Below are 20,108 nucleotides of genomic sequence, written 5' to 3'. Positions count from 1 at the left end.
TTCCTGTTTCTCTTTTAGGACTGAAGGCGGCAGGAACTAAGATCTGCACTTTCTTGGAGAAAACCTGAGTGAAGCAGCCATTGAACAAGTTGTGGAAAAAGCTACATTCAAGAACATGAAGAAAGACTCCAAAGCCAACTACGAGTTTCTGCCAAAAGATAAGGTGAAGAAAGATTACATGCGCAAAGGTAACGCAAATGCAGCTTGTTTGCAGAAACATGTAAACAGGTATCAGGTCTGGCATTCATTTCAATTTTAAATTCCAGGTAAGATCGGTGACGGAAGAACACCTTTACTGTCGCTCAGAGTCAAAGAGTGGATCAACTCCTGCAGGAGGAGAGACTCGGTGATATGTCTCTGAAGTTCATCTGGGAGTAAGCAGAGTAGCCACACAGACTTTGATCTGCTTACATGGTTTGAATCCCTAAAGTGCATTGACACGGCCGGTCTTGCACCTCAACAATCTAGTAGTAGCTGTTAATGTGTAACTGCTGAAAAATGAACAGACAAGTAGATAACACACAGCTGGCCAATCTCTCAACTTTATTGAATGTCAAAAGGAGTTAAATTGTGTTTTACTTATGGTGAAGGCTTGCTTTGGTCACCGGAGCAGTCTCCACATTTCAGTTCTCTTCATCTAGAATGAGGGGAAAAAAAAATTCTATCAGTAAACAAAACAGAATTAATATGGAACCGGGTTCTCCACATTATCAGATAACTGCTGTGTTCCAGATTGGATGTGGTCAGGGATTTACTTTGACAACTTATCCCGATCAAGTTAAGCTGCTTCTGGGAACAGACGAGTCACCGAGGGGGGTGCAGGGGGTGTGAATTATTGCTGGACAATTTAGCCAAAAAAAATAAATAAAAATAAATCAAGTCAAGACCGTTATGTAAACTGTGACTGATGTGCATTAAAAAGGTCTCATGACATGGTGCTCTTTGGATGCTTTTATATAGACCATAGTGGTCCCCTAATACTGTATCTGAGGTCTCTTTTATATAGACCTTAGTGGTCCCCTAATACCATATCTGAAGTCTCTTTTATATAGACCTTAGTGGTCCCCTAATACCATATCTGAAGTCTCTTTTATATAGACCTTAGTGGTCCCCTAATACCATATATGAAGTCTCTTTCCCAAAATTCTGCCTTGGTGCAGAATTACAGCCACTAGAGCCAGTCCCACAATGAGCTTTCCTTTGTGCCATTTCTGAGTCTGTAGCTTTGGACGAGGAGAGTGTGTGTTTGTGTGCGGGGGGGGGTTAAGGTGGAGGCGGGCTGGGGGGCGTGACCTTGACCAACTGCCACGTGAAAGCCATAATGTCTCTCTCATGAGTGGGCCAGATTCTCTGGTGGGCAAAGCAGAGAAAGGATAGGCAGGATGGGGGAACTCATATTAATGTTAAAAAACCTCAATGTGGAATTTTCATGCCATGGGACCTTTAAGTCAGTTTACGGGCCATAAGTCATGGCAGCTAACGTAACCAGCTATTATCTATGTGACAAATTGAGCAAAAACTTACATTTTAATTATGTGATATATGATTGAATAATAGTTTTATGCAATTGATGGATGGGAAATCTTTAAAAAAGGTATCATAGCATGAAAATTTCACTTTAGTTTTTTTAGTTCCCCCAGCCTGCCTATTGTCCCCCAGTGGCCTGAAATGGAGATGAGTGTTAACCGAGCCCTGGTTATCCTGCTCTGCCTTTGAGAAAATGAAAGCTCAGATCGGCTTATCTAGCTTAGCAAGGTTACCTCCCTTTCTCTGCTTTGCCCGCCAGAGAATTTGGCCCACCCACGAGAGAGAGAGAGAGACATCATGTCTTGCAAACGAGCAAAGCATAGCAGTAAATAAAACTATAAATCTTAAAAGTGGCGCTTCTGCCCTAATTATGCTTTTAAACTAAAGTTTGACTCGGGTACATTCACAAAAAGACCTAGCTTGCCTTTTGGCGAGAGTTATGCTTAAGTGATAGCTCCAAGCAAAGCAAACTTGCAATGAATGAATAATCACACTACCTACTACCTGGCACTGCCTTACCTCATTGTTTTTACATCATCTACTACTTCTACCTTGTATTAGTGTATTGTATCCTATTGTGTTGTATTGTAGAATTGGTAACATTGCTATGCGTAACAACCTGCCCAGGGAGGACAGATGGAAATGAGCTCATTAGCTAACTCTGGGACGTTTACATTAACTTGGAATCAGAAATGTTGATTTATGTGCCTTGTAACGGTAAATAAATAAAACAACATCCTTCTGCCAATGCTCAAACTATCCATGTGTACAACTGAATCTCACCTTCTTCTTCCTCCTCCTCCTCATCTTCCTCTTCCTCCCTCTTCATCAGAACTGAAGGTGCCATCAGGCAGGCTGTACACCCGAATCACTTGCTGTTGACAAAATAAAATACAGAATGGTGACCGATCAGCTCAACAATTCCCACCTAGCCTTAAACCACAGAGCGTGTATGCATCTCTGTAGCACCAAGAACAACGGACGGCTCACCTTGTTGGGGTCCTTGAGGATGAGGTACTTGCCCTCGTCCAGCTTGCGGCAGATATCGATGACGCAGCGGAGGATTCCCCAGGCGTTCTCCATGCTCAGGTTGATCTGGCTGGCGAACTCGTTGGGTTTGAACTGCTGGGTTCCCAGGATGACGTGACGAGCGGAGTCCTTGGCGTGATATCGAGACACATACCTGAAGAGCGCACAGTGACGCAACGACTACAGTCAGTCAAAGCCTGAAAAAACTACAGCTCTGGTCCAATTTGCGTTTAGTGTCTCCATACAGGTAACCAAATCCCTCCGTACAATGGGTTTGTGCTTTATGCACTTGACAGACTATAGCTTGTTGTATCATGGCCATCCGACCAGAAGAGCAAAACCTGAAAGAAGTGTGTTCACATCAGTCGAGGCACCACATTGTTTAAGCGTTGTAAGAGGAAGCCTGAGCCCAAGATGGTCATTGCAAAACCACTGCTTCTCTAATTGTTGTGCACACAACAATAAAACAATTGAATAGGTGTTCAAATACCAAAAACTCATCTGGAAAGTGTCTCAGTCTCACCTGCTTGTATATTCTCAATGACATGACGGTAAAGGCTACAACATACTGAGTAAAGCTCAATGCTAAGATTATGATCTGCAGTGTTCTTGTTCCTTACCCCAGTTGAGGTACTCCGATCCAGCCAGCATGGCGCAGCAGGTCCAGCGGGCCAGTTTGTAGCTGTTGTTCTTCAGCTCAGTGGCAAGGACGGCTCCTCTCTGAGAGTCCAGCTTCTGACGCCAGTCCACCCCGTTACAATGCTGGGGATGCCACAGAGCAACAAATGTGTTTTCAGTTTTTGAAATAAAAAAAAGGGGGGGGGAAATAAGGCTTTTTTTTTTAACTTTAAAAAAAAAGACCACCATTTTATTATTGAGCAGCTGGATCCTGTGAACTTTCACATGAGGAAGATTTGTATGGTTTTTATTTGTCCTAAATATCTTTTTGGGACAGCGACTCAGACTCGAGTTCAGACCAAAGATTCACAACGAGACTATTTAAAACTTGCAACTACTCGCAGAGGCCCGGTCTGCAACGTTCTGAAAGCTGCCAGTTTACACCCGAACTTCAATTTGGCTTCAGTCTTCCCATGGTGATAAAACAAGAACAGTCAGGACGTCCTGGCAATTATAGCCTTTTGCTCACAAAGTCATTTTTGGTCTGGTAATATTTCAAGTGTACTTTAGTCTCGCCCTGCCAGACCTTCCTCCATAAGTGTTTTAGATGAGGAGGGTCTAGCTAGCCCACACAGCATCTGGGATAGGAGGAAAACCGTGCTCTGGTTGTTGGTATTTCTTTAAATCAATCACAATCGTCTTAGGCGGTGCTAAGCAGAGGTGGAAAAAGTACCAAAACCTTGATGAAAAGTTACTCAAGTAAAATTAATACGTTTTAAAATGTACTTAAAATCGGTGCCCTGCCACACCTACGGGATTTCATTACTTTATGGTAACAGTTTTTGTGTAAAAAAATGCCTTGTTACCTTATTTAAAGCCATTCTAGCGTGTAAGTCCTTCTTACATTACAACAATAATAAAAGTCAGCACTTTTAAAAAGTAAAAAACTTTTGATACATTTTACTTCTTCCAACCATATATTAAGAGTCAATGTAGATTTTCTTATTGCAATAATATTATCACAATATTATGATATCCTAATCCTACACTGACTCATTGTGAAAACAAAACTTTCCAGATGTGTTGTTACTTTGGCCAGGTCATCATCAAAATAGTGAATTAGTAGGTTCATGATTTTGTCCATGTTGACATTAGTTGCTTCATCTATATATTTAAAAACTAAATGAACACTTAAACAAATGCATCTTGTTTTCTAGCCCTGGTAATATGATGAACATTAAATGCTCACAGAGGATAAACATCAGCCACTACTGAGACGCCGCACGCCCCCTCTTACCCTGGAGTCCCACTCGTTGAGGGTCTTGACGTTAATGAAAGACACTTCTCCGTTGGCGCCGGTCATCACTCCATCGTGCTCACAGCGGACTATCAGATCAATGTCTTCCCCGAGCTTCCAGTGACGGTACCTAAAGAACAAACACTGGCTGTCAGCCTGCGAGGAAGCCGTTTTTACATCTAATGACACCAAATGTCCGATAGAGTATGTTATTTACCTTGTGCTCATAGGATTTAAAAAATATATAATATTCCACACACAAGTCGTTCCTAAGTACTTTACGCTTTGCAAAGGCCACCGATGTTTGATTTAACGGCAGTCAGTAAACTAACCAGCAGGGTTCAGGGCCTACCTGTAGGCTACAGATGCCACCTCACTCTTGTCCGTATCCTCCTCCACAAATGGGTTGGGGCAGGAAACTTGTACCGCTCTCCACCCTGAAGAAAACAAAAACATGACAAATCCTCATAAAATAGTCAAAGGAAAATATCTAATGTGTAACGTGCAACTACAGGTAAACCATGTATACTGGAGGCACTGGTTAGAGCAAAAGGTAGACATTTTGGTAATGTCTACATGCTTTCCGGTGGAGAGTTGAATGAGAAAATGGAGACCCAGCCAGCGGCTGGTTCTCTACATTAGCTTAGCACAAAGACGGAAACAGCTAGTCGGGCTAGTGGTAAGGGGTTTAAATTGCGGGCGCTCTCACCATGCGTAAACACTGCTGGCTGAAGTTGTGGTTGATGTATGTGGCCTCCATCGCCAGGTTACGGGGAGAGTTGAAGGAGTTGCCCTCATCCTGCGGCGGCTCGTTGGCGGTCTCGCTCACGGTGAGCAAATCTGACAGGAGGTCACAGATGTTAAAGCAACACAACAAGTTTGATCTACAGCAGTGGATCAGATTCTATAAGACCATCATATGTGTGCAGTGTGGCTGCCCTGCGAGAACCACGGGTCTCCAAAAGTCAACTGTTCACAGGGTCAGAAAGACAGCCCTGCTTCCAGCTCTGGGACATTCTAACAAATGTAGTGACGTTAAAAAGAGTAAAAAAAGACCAAATTAAGACCAATCTAAAATAAGCGGTTGGGTGTCAGTGTCTCTCAAAGCCTCACCAAAGTCAGAGTTGTCTCTCTTGTCAAAGAACAGCTTGTTGCCCACTCTCTGGACGATGATGTCCCAGGAGTTGACTGAGCGTGTGCAGCACATCAAGGTGGCCAAGATGGCGTCAGTGGCAACACATTACCCTGAGTCTTAGCCAGCTGGAATGAGAACACAAAATATAAACACGTTGCATCAAAACAACAAAGCCCTGACTGATGGTGTGTGTGTGTGTGTGTCCTGGATCAGCTCGTGACGATGAAGTCTGTATACCTTGCGGATGACGGGATCGTCAGTGGTAGTGACGGTGTGGAAGATCCTCTTGATGCTTTTCAGCTGCTTCTCATTGCGGGTGGTGATCCGGTCAAAAGCCTTATCGTAGTGCTCCAAGGCACCGCAGCACTCACTGCAGGAAACCAGAGGTCATCCCCTTCCGTTCTTATAAAGATAAATGACTGGGGACAAAGAGCAGGCGAGTTTCACTTACATGTCAGTGGGGTCAGCTACCTCCATGTATCTCATCTTCATCAGTCTGGGGAAGTCCATCTCCTCCTTCACCTCCCAGTCACTCCTAACCTCAACGGAGGAGTCTCGGGGTTTCAGCTGGGCCTTGAAGTACATGGACATGGAGAAAGAATAGGGGTGTATGGAGGGAGAGAAGGGTTGTATGGAGGGAGAGAAGGGTTGTATGGAGGGAGAGAAGGGTTGTATGGAGGGAGAGAAGGGTTGTATAGAAAGAAAGAGGGTTGTATAGGAAAAACAAATGTTAACACCCATGCTACCAACAGAAGAATTATCCTACTACAAGACTACAAAGATAATGTCTTTAATCATAAAATACACACTTTTGAAACCACTATTCCAAATTTTAAAATCCTGAAATTAGAAACAACTTCTCGAATTACAAACATTATTGAACAGTCTTTGCTTCATTTTATTAACAATTAATTAACAGTATTAATGTATATAGTATAGAAATAAAAATGTCAAAAAACAGTGAAAAATGCCCATTATTATTTCCCACAGTCTTATTTGTCTGGCCAACGGTATTCAATAGAAAACGAGGAAATCTGCACACTTGAGAAGCTGCCAATCTTTATTTCTGATTGAAAACGAGGAATCGTTCTTGACGACTACTAGTTGTAGCTCTAATCCAGCGATAAAAACCGAAAAAGCGATCAATACCTGGGATTTCTGGTCCCACTTCTGACGGACCCCAAACTGCTTCTGGAACTTCTTCTGCAGACGCATACGATCCCTGGACAGACAACAAGCACATGTGATCTCCCAGTGGGAAACATTTGACAGGACATCAGCTAATAAGCAGCACATCTCTCACCTCTCCTTCTGCTTGGCGCTCTTAGGGAGCGTCTGCATGTTGAACTGAGTCAGGTTCCTACGATCTTTATCCTGCGCAGATTCCTCTGTTGAAACAAACGGGCATTTATGGGACTACTTCAAATATAATATAAAACAAGTACATGTTGAATCAACAGGGTGACACTCTGTGTGTGTGTGTGTGCAGCCTGCTGTACCTGAGCAAACCTCATGCGGTTCCTCTGGTAGGCCGTCTTCTGTGTCTTGGCCGTGTCCACCAGCTGGAAGCTCGTCTCGTCCTCCTCGTGAAAGTAGGCGTACTGACTACCTCCTCCGAACTGAGAGGAATACTTATCTGGAGACAAAATAAAACACAGATTTCCATAAGAAATTACAACCTAAAACTAGTTCATAATTACTAGTGTTGTTTGACAGATTCCCACAAACAGTGGGGGGGGGGGGTAAGCAGGTGCGTTTCCATTTGTGGTTTAAAAACTTTGAATTAGATGTTTGTCCAGTTAGAGAATGAATGTGTCCAGACTAGGTATGGGTCTGGAGACTCGGTTCTAATAAGGACCTGGTTCCAAATTTCTCAAAACCCGAAAATCAACACAATCCGTGCGTATCGATGCTGCTATGGAGACTAGTGGACGATATAATGCCATGTCTCCAGAGACGAGTCATGTCATTTAAATCAAAAACAAACAGCCACAGATTCAATAATAGTTCTGTTAACAGTGCAGTAGGTAAAACTAACTTTCTGTCATCTTTACTAAAACTGCCCCCATGTTGGAGTGGAACTACATGAGGTGAGCAGGTAATTAAAAAAAAATATATATATAGATAAGTTTCCCCCTGCTCTATTCTGCACACCTCTCCTTGTGGGGGGGGGGGGGGGGGGGGGGGCTTAGGAGACCGCTTTGGGCTTTAGCAGAAAGGGGGGAGGGACTGAGAAGTTGTCGATGTTCAATTTTTTTGGCTAAGTCCTGGATCTTCACAGTCCTACCTACGGCACCTTTAAGAAAAAAACGTGTCGCCTCTTTCCCACCAAATAGAAAAGTATCGACAATGGTATCGATAAAGACTCAGATCTTTAAGCAGTCTCAAAAATGGTCCAAATATCAATAAAAATATGAACATGCCCCATCCCTAGTCCAGACATTTCAATCCATCTGTATTACTACACATACACTGGAGTTAAAAGATACTAAACACTATTTAAGGCGGTGATTGCGTGTGGACAGCGGTCTGTCTTACTTGTGTATCTCTTGTCTTGATAAGTCGCTCCAGTCCAGTCTGCAACCTGACGAGAGAACAAACAACGTGAGGAAAACTGAAGGCAGTGGGGTTCCTGTAGTAGGAAATGTATTCATTATTAAAAACAAACCTTTCCCAGGCGGTCTCCTTTGCTGAAAGGCTGGTAGGGCATGTCTTTGAACTTCTCCGGGACCGCACAGGGACCCCATCCGGACGGATTGTCCTGGATCACAGGGGCGTTGAACTTCGCCATGACCTGAAGTCAGAGAGAAAAAGACTCTTCTGTAACTCACCTAAAAGGATGTCAAGATTACAAAAAAAGTGCACAATGCAATGGTCTAAACATGCAGAGGGTCTCAGGCAGTGAGCAGCACTGATTTCTCCAGCAATGCACTGAAATAAATAGGCACTGATCAGCTTGCGCAGTGGGCTAGTCATCATCGACCCATCAACAACTCCAACAGCAAGTCGGAACAAGTACAACTCCACAACAAAATGACAACTCATAAACCTGGGATCTCGAGCTGCAACTAACATCATATTTCATAGTTTAAGCTGCTGGTTCATTCACCATCATTACATTTTAAAGCCTCAAATAACACTAAGACTAACACACATATGGGAGCTTAATGGAAGTAATAAAACTTCATTGACACATGCCTGAATTACACACATGCTCAGGACCTAAACACACTAATGGAGACATGTCAGAGTGAGGGGCCCCGAACAGTTGGAGGTTCAGTGCCTTGCTCAAGAACACCTTGGCAGTGCCCAGGAGATGAACTGATACCTCTCCAGCTACTAGTCCACCCTCAGTACTTCGGTCCGTACGGGGACTTGAACCGGCGACCCTCCGGTTCCTAACCCAACTCCCTAAGGTACTGAGCTCCTGCCAGTGCCACCACACCCAACCCAACAGTTAGCTACATTTAAGATTTACGAGAATACATTTATTAAAGTTAGCTTGCTGCGTCTGTAATTTAATAAGCGTGGCGGTCGATCGATTACTACAAAGCCACTACTTGTTATATTTGTACGTTTGTAAAAGTCTTTACTCGATCAGCGGCACTAGCTGACATCTGGCACCACTAGCTAGCTAATGTTAGCTACCATGATCTTTATGGTAACTACTTGTAACTTACGATCACATGCTAACAGAAGGAGCTGATCTCGGCTGGGGCGTATAACTGAATTACCGGAACCATGTCACACATAATATTAAAACAAAGAAGGCGCTCCGAGCTTTCTTCTGGATAGAGGAATTTCCTTTCCTGGGCTCTCTGGCTCGTTTAGCTAAAGGGTGCTAACGCTAGCCATCTTGCCAGGTGGCCGCGCTAGCATGCTAAGCTAAGTTGGGTGGCAGGTCAGAAACACGAACTAAAGGCTCGCTAAGATCTAACTTCAAACACCACTGAAAACGGTGGTTATTTATACGCCTGTACATATTGAACTGTAATATTACCGTGAAGTATGTGACACCCTGTATGCACTTTTAATCCAACCGGTCCTCAAAAGGTACAATTCCCCGACGAAGTGCCGGTGTGAAAGGAAGTAGAAAGCTGACGCAGAGCGGAAACGGATTCATGCAGTGTTACAATTGCCCTATACTGCCCTCAGCTGGCCAAAGTACGAAACTACAACTCCGTAAATGTGTTTTATTTTCACGATTTTAACCGGAAGTACTGTACTACACATTTATGTCTAACTTGATTAGTGGCGTGCAGCTGTAATTACACAACATGGCCACAAGGGGGCAGTATTATGCACATTTTGTCGATCTAAATAGCTCGAAAACAGACCATGGCAGCTTGACACAACTGTTATCACGTAAAACCACTCAGTTTTACCAATACTGATGTTTTTTTCTTTTCGTAATACTAATAATGACTTGTATACATTGATATGAACAACAATAATATAATTAAATAAACACCATAGACATAACACTGGTAATGTAGTGTTGCAGTTCCTCACTGTGAGCACCGGAGGGCGATGAACACAAATGATTCTCTACACACTCGCGTCCTCTCCACCGACATCAAGTCAGACACAATACCATACTAACATGAACACTTCCGTTGAATTCTTTCCAAAATAAAACACGTGAATGATAATTACTAATATAAGGAATGCTTTATTAAGATGAATTTCACATTGTCATTCTCATGTTCATCGCAAACCTCATGCCAATTTTAAATAACTTTACACCAATCTGTGACCTACATTTTTATACACTGACACAGCTACTTACACACTTTGATAAACACTTAAGTAATCTATTTTTATACTTATATTACATTGGCCTATATATATCATTTCTAAAGCTTTGACTTATTCATAATTTTTCCCTCTGCTAAAAACTCTAATTATTATTTATGTATTCCACACAAGTAGTTTTGCACAGCCTAAAGAGTTTGTTTTCAAAGTAAGATTATCATTTGAATGAAACCCTTAAGACAAAACTACAAAAAAACTACTGCACATTGTTAAAAATGTGCATACAACCAGCACAGCATTGTTCTTTCACAAAAATAAAGGCCTGTAAAAATGGTGGAGGAATAAGGTAGACTACGTTCCTGTTTAATCCATTACCTTGCTTCGTACAGTATACATTATTTGGAGTTTTTCTCCTTGTCTCCTTTCTCTTCCTCTCCTTCATACACAGGAAGTTGAAATATATATGTCATAATATATACTGTATGTCATGCAAGCTTTGTTTATGAACAATCAGATCCTTTTAATTTGCATTTTGAATATTATGTTAGACAGGTAATCAGGCAGTAGACCTTCCCATATCCTATACAGACAGACTCCCATTAGTGTCTGTGCAGACATCTCTCTGAGTAATCCTGTTCTTCTCTAGCAGGATAACTGAGCCTCGCTGAGCTCGGATTCTCTGCTGTCACCAGTAAGGCCTCGAGCTTGTCTTATAAACTAATCTCTGGATCTAATTAAGATGTCGTTCATGCGCTTCAAAAGGTCGAGACATCTGATTAATAAAGATGCCTGTCTGTGTGATGGATGTGCAGAAATTTCACAGGGCTTTGGTTGAACGAGGCTGCCTTCTTTGCACATCTGGTCTTTTAAGCATTTGCATTCATCCACACATCATTTCTCTTCAACCTTAACAAACCACTGATCGTAACTGCATATTAACGGCTGTAATCGCTGTGTGAGTTCTGCCATTTGAATTTTTTTTTTCTTCCATGTTGCATTATTACCTGGCAGCTGCATTGTGACTCATTTCAAACACACCCACATGTTTTCCTTCAGGGCTCTTTGGAGCTGATGGCAGATGGTAAACGCAGCGTGTGCAGAAGTCTGATTCATTATGTATCTGAATCTCTTTTTTTGCGCCCTCTCATTGACTGGTTACATGTAAACAATAACGAGATTAGCAGAGGTAAGGTTTTGATGTGGTCTACTGGTAGCGGCCACCATGAGGTTGACCATTTGTAGCTTGGACTGAAAGATCTCAACATCTAGGCTGCTGGATGGATCATCATCTGAAAGATCTCAACATCTAGGCTGCTGGATGGATCATCATCTGAAAGATCTCAACATCTAGGCTGCTGGATGGATCATCATCTGAAAGATCTCAACATCTAGGCTGCTGGATGGATCATCATCTGAAAGATCTCAACATCTAGGCTGCTGGATGGATCATCATCTGAAAGATCTCAACATCTAGGCTGCTGGATGGATCATCATCTGAAAGATCTCAACATCTAGGCTGCTGGATGGATCATCATCTGAAAGATCTCAACATCTAGGCTGCTGGATGGATCATCATCTGAAAGATCTCAACATCTAGGCTGCTGGATGGATCATCGTGGAATATGCTACAGATGTTCATGGTTCCCGCTCCAAGAAATGTCATAACTTTGGTGATCCTCTGAAATGTGCAGTATGATCAAACGTGCATGAACTAATAACACTTAAAATACTGATTACATCACCATGAGCCTCAACTCCAGGCTACTTTGTGTTGACTGTGAATAAGTAAAAGTTAACATGTTGTGCAAATATTAGCATGTTTGATGTTAGCATTTGGCACTGCTGAAGATTCTCAGTCTTGGTATTTTATTATATTCCTCCAACCGGTTCCTGTTACTTTGTAGCTCACAAGTTTACTTGCAAATACGGTCATCTGTGTATTTTTATTTAGTTTGCCGGGTTTTCTTACTGTGCATTTGGCCTAAGTGTTCTTATAGCACGAACACCTCTCCGCCGCCATGAACACAACATCCAATCTAAGCTCTTTGCTAAAGAACTGATGAAAAGAGCACGTTGCAGCTAAGACTTGATTTTCAACAGCAGGTAAACCAATCAGTAATAAACGGGCTGGTGGCAGCGTACGTAGAGGAGGAGAGGTTGCCTGTTTGGACAGTGCAATCGCCAGATTTCTGAAACATACTGGGCAAAATGCAGCTTAGGAAGAGCGGATGGCCGCCAGTACTTCAGCCTTGCTTCTGACAGATTTTGGGCTGATGTTGACAACTTTGCTGTCAGCTTCATGGTGAGAAATAGCATACAGAGAGATCTTGTGTGTGTCCGTAGGATTTGTGTTGATCTGGGCATACATGAGGTTTACCTTTACATTATTTGGCAAGTAAGTTATGACACATCTCAGGGGATGTTACAGAGTAATCCAAAAGTAATGTAACTAGTAGTGTAACTACTTCAGCAGTGAGTAATTGAGTAAAGTAAAGCATTGCTTTATCACTTTATCACTTCAATACTGGACTCAAAACTGACACTTTAATAATAATTTATGGTCTTTTGTTTGTTTATTTGACAAATGTTCTTATTGTTGTTATTATCATTATTATTGTTATTTTGTTGTCTTTATACTGTCTTTTTTTATCTTCTTTATTTCTTTTTTCTTGCTAAAACTGCTGCTGGAATTTTCAATTTCCTTACGGGAGTCATCCCAAAAGGATCAATAAAGAGAAGTCTAAGTCTAAGTCTAGAAAAACAGTAGCTACTTTCTATTTGGAGTAACTACCCCAACACTGCCTACAATACAGCTGAGCACAATTAAGACAAAAGACAGCCAACAGTTTCACTAAAACACATCTTTTTTTTATTTCTTCTTACTTCATATCTAAATGATATATTCAATGACAGATTTGTCTTCACGGAACATCATATGGAAACTGCAGCAGCACAATTAGAAAAAAAGCAAACTAAATAAACACGATCCAGTTTATCTATTAGGCTTATAAAATATCAACATTCATCCAGCAGAATTATGTTGCCTTGATGGTTTTAACAGTGTCGTTTCTGCTGATGAGGCTTTATGACCCGTTGGGAAACTATTCTTGCGCTTTAATCAACACCAACACTTCAACTTAAGTGACGGTTGAAATGAATAAAAACTCCCACTCGGTTAGCATCACCCAAAAACCCATCATGTATCCATTACACTGGGGGAGATAAACATGCATTATTTGGTATTTGCATGGTTGCGCAGTGTGCAACAGAATATGATTAGATATTTAATCCCAAAAGGTCAACATTACTGTTCATTATGGGATCATGTGTGCTGTGTTTGCACATGGTTTCCATAGTTTCTCTTGCCAAAACAAAAGTGAATAACAGGCTATCAGAGTTAACTTGTCCATATTGTATGTGGGTGAGATTGTGCAGGCAGAGAATCACACTGAGTCACCAGCAGAACACCTACTGTCTATCACGTCTCCGTGTGGAGTAAGCACAGGTGGGTTATCACCGAGGGGAGTCGGGGATCACCGGCCAGCAGCTCCGTATTTATAGCCCAACACACAAACACAAGTCAACAACAAGAAGGAAACACACCGCTCCGCTCCCCCTGATCAGAGCTCTACTCTCATCAAGCTGCCGTACCACTGGGGTGGGGGGGTGGGGGGGGGGGGACTGGGCAAATAAAGCACAGCCAGGCAAATCCCTTTTTAATGGGCCTTTAATGCTGTCATGCTCCTTGGTGGATCTTTACAGAAGGGTGAGCATGCGCGTGTGGGCTGAAGACCGGCAGCACAGTAGAGCCAGTTGGACTGCATATACAGCGAGCTAAATATAACTAGTGTCCCTGTCCTGGTGTGTGGTTTGCCAGCACTCATGAATAAAGGGCTCAGAGGTGAGTTTCTGATGAATAACGGAGATTTTCTTTTTTTTAATGTGCATAGTAATCAGTAGGTGAAAGTGTATATACTCAGGTACTGCACTGAAGTTATCAATACACAGTAAAATGTGTCAGAAGCAGAGTTGGAAGAAGATATTTGCAGTACAACATTGCTAGTAAGTCCTGCATTAAATATTTTACTTCAATAAAACACAGGTATTAGCATGAAAACCTCAAAGTACCAAGAGTAAAAGTACTCCTGTATAATGGACAGTTTTAGAATGATGTGTATTATGCATTCATGTTTTCATCACTTTAATGTTGCTGGTAAAGGTGTTTATTTGAATTACTTTACTGCTGGGTAGCTGTACCTGGGATAATACATTGTAATTTACTTGCTTATTATCTTTCATATCATTAGGCTGAATCTGCAAAATACTTAAGTTTTCAAATAAATGTAGTGGAGTAAACAGAAACTTTTCCAACAAACGGAGCAGAACTAGCAGCCGTATGTGGCAATGTTGGGCTGAAACAAGGTATTTTCAGGTTAATTAACAAGTTTGTCCAAATGGATGTCTTGTAAGGTAGCCTAAGTTTTTTTTAGAAAAAAGTGAGTTTTAGGATAAGATTACAAAAACGTTCCTGCATGAGGCCCATTGTTACTGACCTGTACCTGCAAAGTTGCAAAATATGAATATGTGTTTTTATACAATATCCACTTGTAGAAACTGATAAATGAAACGTTTAAAAAAAAAAAGTTATGGTACGGGCAGCACTTCAAGTTAGAGAAAGATTGTGGTGTTGGTTAAATAGAGAAACAGTCAAAAGTGACTTGAACCCAAGACACAATGCATTAATGAACATTTAACTAAAACTAAGATGTTTCACAAACCTTAACCAAAATGCTTTTGTTGCCTAAAACTAACCACACCTAATGGGAATCAGGATGTGAACCTTGCCTTACGCTCTATACACCCACCATGCACCTTGACCACCTCCCTAAAACCTTCAAACGTAACCCTGACAGCAATTACAGTTAACCCTTAAAACCTGTATAAACACAATGATAGTGGATGCGGTTACAGGCATGAGATTCCTATCCAAAATAAAGTAATAGCATCAATGTTCAGCTAATGTGTAGCTGGTTGCAGTGAATGTTGATTTAAGCTTAACTACAGTTCAATTTGAGCAAACGATTGTCACATTATGGAATGAAAAACGATAGTGACTAGATAGATAGAGAAGATACATATGATAACAGTAAATAAAGGCACAACTTTGTACATTCATATTCATGCATATGTACACAATATAAACAGGAATATATTCTGTATGTTGGTGAAGCTTTAGTACATCCTTCAAATGTTAAAGAAACTTTGAGCAATTAAACAGAAAAAGCTTACTTGTTTTTCTTAAGTCTTCATTATATATACACTTCGAATGGGCTTTTTGCTCTGCTACAAACAGTTCAGTGTTGGCTGCCCTGTGTCGTAATACTGAGTTCACTTCAAGTAAAATGCGGTCCGTCATTTACACTATAAGTAACTTATCTCCAGTGATGTGCTCTGTTCCAAGTTCTCCTCTGGCAGAGTTTTAATGCTCCCATTTTTGGTTCCATTGAGAAGCAGCGGTACAGTCAGTGTTGACCCGTCGGCTGGATCTTTCCCTGTCATGTCCCCAGGTTTGTCCTTCCTGTCTGGTGACGACAGCTCCGTTGCAACTGGAGTCGCTCCTTTCTCGGGCAACAGCGGCAGCAAGCTCTGTGTCTGGAAGCTGCTGTTGCCATTTTGGGCGATTCTGTAGATCTCCGTCATTTCCGAGACGTCTTCCTCGTCGTACTCGTCCTCATCCTTGAATACCGTCTAAGGCTTCCCTGGGCTTGAGCACGGCCCTGCCCTCCCTCTGCTCTTGCTGCTGGAGCTCCATGGGCTCGTGGTTCTCCACCTTCCTTGTGGAGCGGCAGAGGGCTTTCCGGAAACCCCTCTTGAAGTTGTCCGACATGAAGGCGTAGACGATGGGGTTGGCGCAGCTGTTAGCGTAGCCGAGCACTACGACAAAATAATAAAGACCCTGATACTCTGAAGGCAGCGAAACCAGCAAGTTGAGGATGTTGAGGGCGTAGAAAGGCAGCCAGCAGAAGACAAACACGGCAACAACGATCACAACCATGCGCGTCACTTTTCTCTCCGACTTCCTGCGCTTGGTGGAGGTGGCGTGGACCTTTTTACCCGAACTGCGGACCTTGAAGACGATAAGCAGGTAGCAGAGGCAGATGATAAGAAGAGGGCAGAAGAATCCAACCGTGGAGGTGTAAATAATGAAAGCCGCCCGCCATATGTTGGCTGGCTGTGGCCAGGCGATGTTACAGGTACCTCCTGTCTTCTGGATGTTGGCAAAGATCACCACAGGCAGAATAACAAGAAAGGACAGAGCCCAGACAGTGCCATTTACAACTTTGGCCACCTGAGGGCGCCGCCACTTTGAAGACCGAATGGGGTGGACTACGGCAAGGTAGCGATCAATGCTCATCACAGTCAGGCAGAAGATGCTGGTGAACTGGTTGATGGAGTCGACAGTCATGACCAGGCGGCACATGAAGGAGCCAAACGGCCACGACTGGAGGGTGTTCTGAACCGCCAGGAAAGGCAGACTGAGCATGAAGAGCTCGTCAGCGATGGCTAAGTTCAGGATGTAGATGTTGGTCACTGACTCTATCTTTGAGTAGTGCAGCACAATGTGAATGACCAAAGTGTTTCCACCCAAGCCAATGATACACACGATTATATATATGAGTGGTAGGAGGACCCCTGCCACGCTAGGACCTAAGGAGACAACTGGGACGCTGGAGTTGGTGGAGTTGGACAGCGTCTCGTTCAGATCGCTGTCGTTAAACAGCAACAGAGGGAGTCCGGGCGAGGGGCTGGGGAAGCTGCCGTTCTCCCACATCTCATCCATCCTCTTCAGCCCGGGGAGCTAGATGTTCTTCTGTTGTTTCAGCTCTCGCCCATCTGATCTGTCGGGATGGGGAAAAATATCAATTATCAGACTGAATCGTTTCCTACGTTTGTTTCAGCTCTGAAATAAAAACCAAAAAAACACATCTTGGTCTTTTTTTTATTTATTTTTTAAACACAATAAGCTATTTTTACTTCCAATGCCAAAGTGTTGCTGACTTAAAATAAATTATTTTCTTTATTTAAAAAAACTGAACTTTTGCACATTTCAACTTTGAAAACCACCAGGTATGTTGACTCTGTTCTGACAAAAGGTGTTTGTGTCACACTAAGTAATTCTGCCTGGTCATTTCTTCGGATATGACATTGTAGTTTTAAGGGACTTTGACTGTCATACATTTAAGATGTATGGCAGTGCTTGTTGTGGCCAATTTGGACATGTGCTGCATGCATGTAATATGTGTGTGTGTATGTGGTAAGTCTGTGTGAATGGTTTGTTCGCTACATCACCAGTGCACCTGTGTGTATGTGTGCTAATCACAGGTTAGAAAAGGATTCAAGAAAAATAAAATAAAGGATTAACCGTACGGTGATGGCAGACCTTATTATTTGAAACAGCAAGATTTGGAAATGGCTTTGTGGCCTTGTTTTGTGCTCAGACTGCCACAGAGAGAGAGAGAGAGAAGGCCGGGACAGGTCCCATCTCAGAACGGTGTGAAACCGTGTGTAACTGCTTTGAGATCATAGACTGTAAATATTAGGTCTATGTTTGAAATATGTTTACTCTCATTCAGTGGGTGTCTCAGCTCAGGTCACAGGTGATACTCAATCAGCAGAGAAGTGTCTGTATACTCGTGGTAATAAAACAATTAAAACTGCATCACCGTTTAACGTTGACGTTTGTTTAAGCTGTATTACATGACAACATGGTCTTCCCAACATTTGCATAAAGGGTAAATTTTGTAAAGCGGGCATTTGAGCATATCATGATGAAATTTGTTCATCTCACACCGACAGAGGGGAAAAAGACGGTTGTCAAGAGATAGCCACACGTTAAGAACAAAACTACGTACTAGGAATGAGGGTAAGAACGCGCAGTAACCTCCGTTTGAGATCCTTTTTGGCAGAACACCCTGTGTGAGGGTTAGAAGCTTCTAGAGCTTCTGGGCTCTGTGTGAGCATGAGATGTTAGAGTAGGGTGTACAACTGTCTTCTGCTCTCTCTGACATAAGAATCCAGGTTTCTGCTGCCTTGCCCTACCAGCTGGAGGACCGCTCCACATGCTGCAGCCTGGAGATTTCGTGGTCGTGAGAAACTTCAGGAGGAAGAACTGGCAGTCCAAACACTGGCAAGGTCTCCTCCAGGTTCTTCTGGTCACCCACAGCAGTGAAGGTTGCTGAAGAGGACGACGTGGGTCCACGCATCACACTGCAAGAGGGATCCAGTACCAGAGGACAAGCCAGTCCGCCGGACGCCGGAAATCCGTGACCTGACGTGAGGCGTTCTGTGTCACCAACGTTGCAACACAACACACCAGAAATGAGGCAGTGGTAAGACTGACTCCGACGGTGTGTCACGTGCTAGTGTAGAACCTCTGACACCAGAAGAGGTCCACGACACAGCACCACAGCCCGGTACTGCATTGCCCAGCCACCCACACAACAACAGCACTTTCCTTAAGGGCACAGCACTCGCTGTGACCGTGGAGTGGAAGAATACAGGAAGAGAAAGACTGGTGTATGAGACAAATGTATTCTTGTTTTCTGTTTTCTGTCTGTGGTTGTGGGGGTGCATTTTTTAACCAGATATGATAGAGCTAAATCTGACCAATATAATGAATGTGGCCCAATGCAAAACAATGATGTATTAAACCACCTGTAAATGATACTTTTTAACTTATCTTGGCCAAAAGGGCGTCCGCTCCTAAGGGGGGGTCGAGAATGAATTTTTCCTTTCAGAAGAAAAGGTTTTCGCCTTCTCCTTGATGAGTATACAACCTTCCTGTGAGTACATGTGATGATGTGATTATTGAAAACCATAAACTGGAGAGATAATTGCTGATGTGTGTTAAATGTACAACAGGAGGGAAATGATAGAGAATTCATTTTATAAGTCTTTTATCTCATATTTCTCTGTAGTAGTGTCTTAAAATATTATAACTTTCATGCTTATTATAATATATTCATATCTTGCTTGTCATATATTCTTACATGCTTATTATATATATCTTTAATGCGTATTATATGCACATTTAACAAAACTGTGTTTCTCTTTGCTCTCCCTCTTTTCTGTGTTGCTGCTGTTTCTTACAAGAGGTCATAAAGTCTCACTGTTGTATATCACAGAGATAGCAAATTTCTTAGATTCAAGGTCATTTAAAGTACAAGTCGTTCTCTTAGCGTAGGCATAAACCAGATAACGAATGTATCAACAACTGTGAATAAAGGAACAGAGCTGCAGAGAAATCGCTGAAGTTCCCCGAGAGTGATGCTGGAGATAGGTTGCTCTCTTCGCAGGGTTCTTCCCTCTTGCAATTGTCTATCAAACTGCTAATTTGCCGTCTGAGTCTCTTTTCTTGCTTGACCGTGTTTATTTAGTAAGTTAAAGTGTTATGAACCTGACATTTTCTGGTGCCGAAACCCGGGAAGTCAACAGCTGAGAAGTCCAGGACCGCGCTCGATCAAGGCCGAAAAATCTGTCGACAGCCGTCCACCCTTTGTGGGACGGGGCCATAGGTTGATCCGGCGCTGCCCTGCTCTTTTCGGTGACGACTTCCACGGTCAAGGAGCGAACAGACACGGGTGAGTGATGCAGTTTTTATGCTTCTGAGTGGACACACGTTCTACTGCAGGAAAGGTGCACAGGGGGCCTGGGGTCCCGTTATTGCAAGCTAAGTGAAAGTATCAT

General features: G+C 42.6%; 2 protein-coding genes across 2 annotated transcripts; both read right to left on the bottom strand.

The window, feature by feature from the left end:
- Nucleotides 1-1,330: 1,330 nt before the first annotated feature.
- LOC116674489 (eukaryotic translation initiation factor 3 subunit D-like) lies at nucleotides 1,331-9,855 on the bottom strand. Its single transcript, XM_032506933.1, is given in 19 exon segments — nucleotides 1,331-1,350; nucleotides 2,311-2,348; nucleotides 2,350-2,402; nucleotides 2,518-2,711; nucleotides 3,177-3,318; nucleotides 4,472-4,601; nucleotides 4,824-4,884; nucleotides 4,887-4,908; nucleotides 5,181-5,311; nucleotides 5,585-5,707; nucleotides 5,710-5,731; nucleotides 5,844-5,976; nucleotides 6,058-6,179; nucleotides 6,756-6,828; nucleotides 6,910-6,992; nucleotides 7,106-7,242; nucleotides 8,145-8,190; nucleotides 8,275-8,400; nucleotides 9,607-9,855. Coding segments are annotated over 18 exon segments (1,653 nt in total). The 5' UTR covers nucleotides 8,398-8,400; nucleotides 9,607-9,855.
- A 5,133-nt stretch (nucleotides 9,856-14,988) lies between these two features.
- Nucleotides 14,989-17,225, bottom strand: LOC116674491 (somatostatin receptor type 5-like). Its single transcript, XM_032506934.1, is given in 2 exon segments — nucleotides 14,989-16,110; nucleotides 16,112-17,225. Coding segments are annotated over 2 exon segments (1,419 nt in total). The 5' UTR covers nucleotides 17,203-17,225; the 3' UTR covers nucleotides 14,989-15,782.
- Between the last annotated feature and the right edge of the window lie 2,883 nt (nucleotides 17,226-20,108).

The sequence above is a fragment of the Etheostoma spectabile genome, unplaced genomic scaffold (genome assembly GCF_008692095.1).
Source record: "Etheostoma spectabile isolate EspeVRDwgs_2016 unplaced genomic scaffold, UIUC_Espe_1.0 scaffold00000377, whole genome shotgun sequence".
NCBI lineage: Eukaryota > Metazoa > Chordata > Actinopteri > Perciformes > Percidae > Etheostoma > Etheostoma spectabile.
This window is presented reverse-complemented; position numbering and strand designations above follow the sequence as displayed.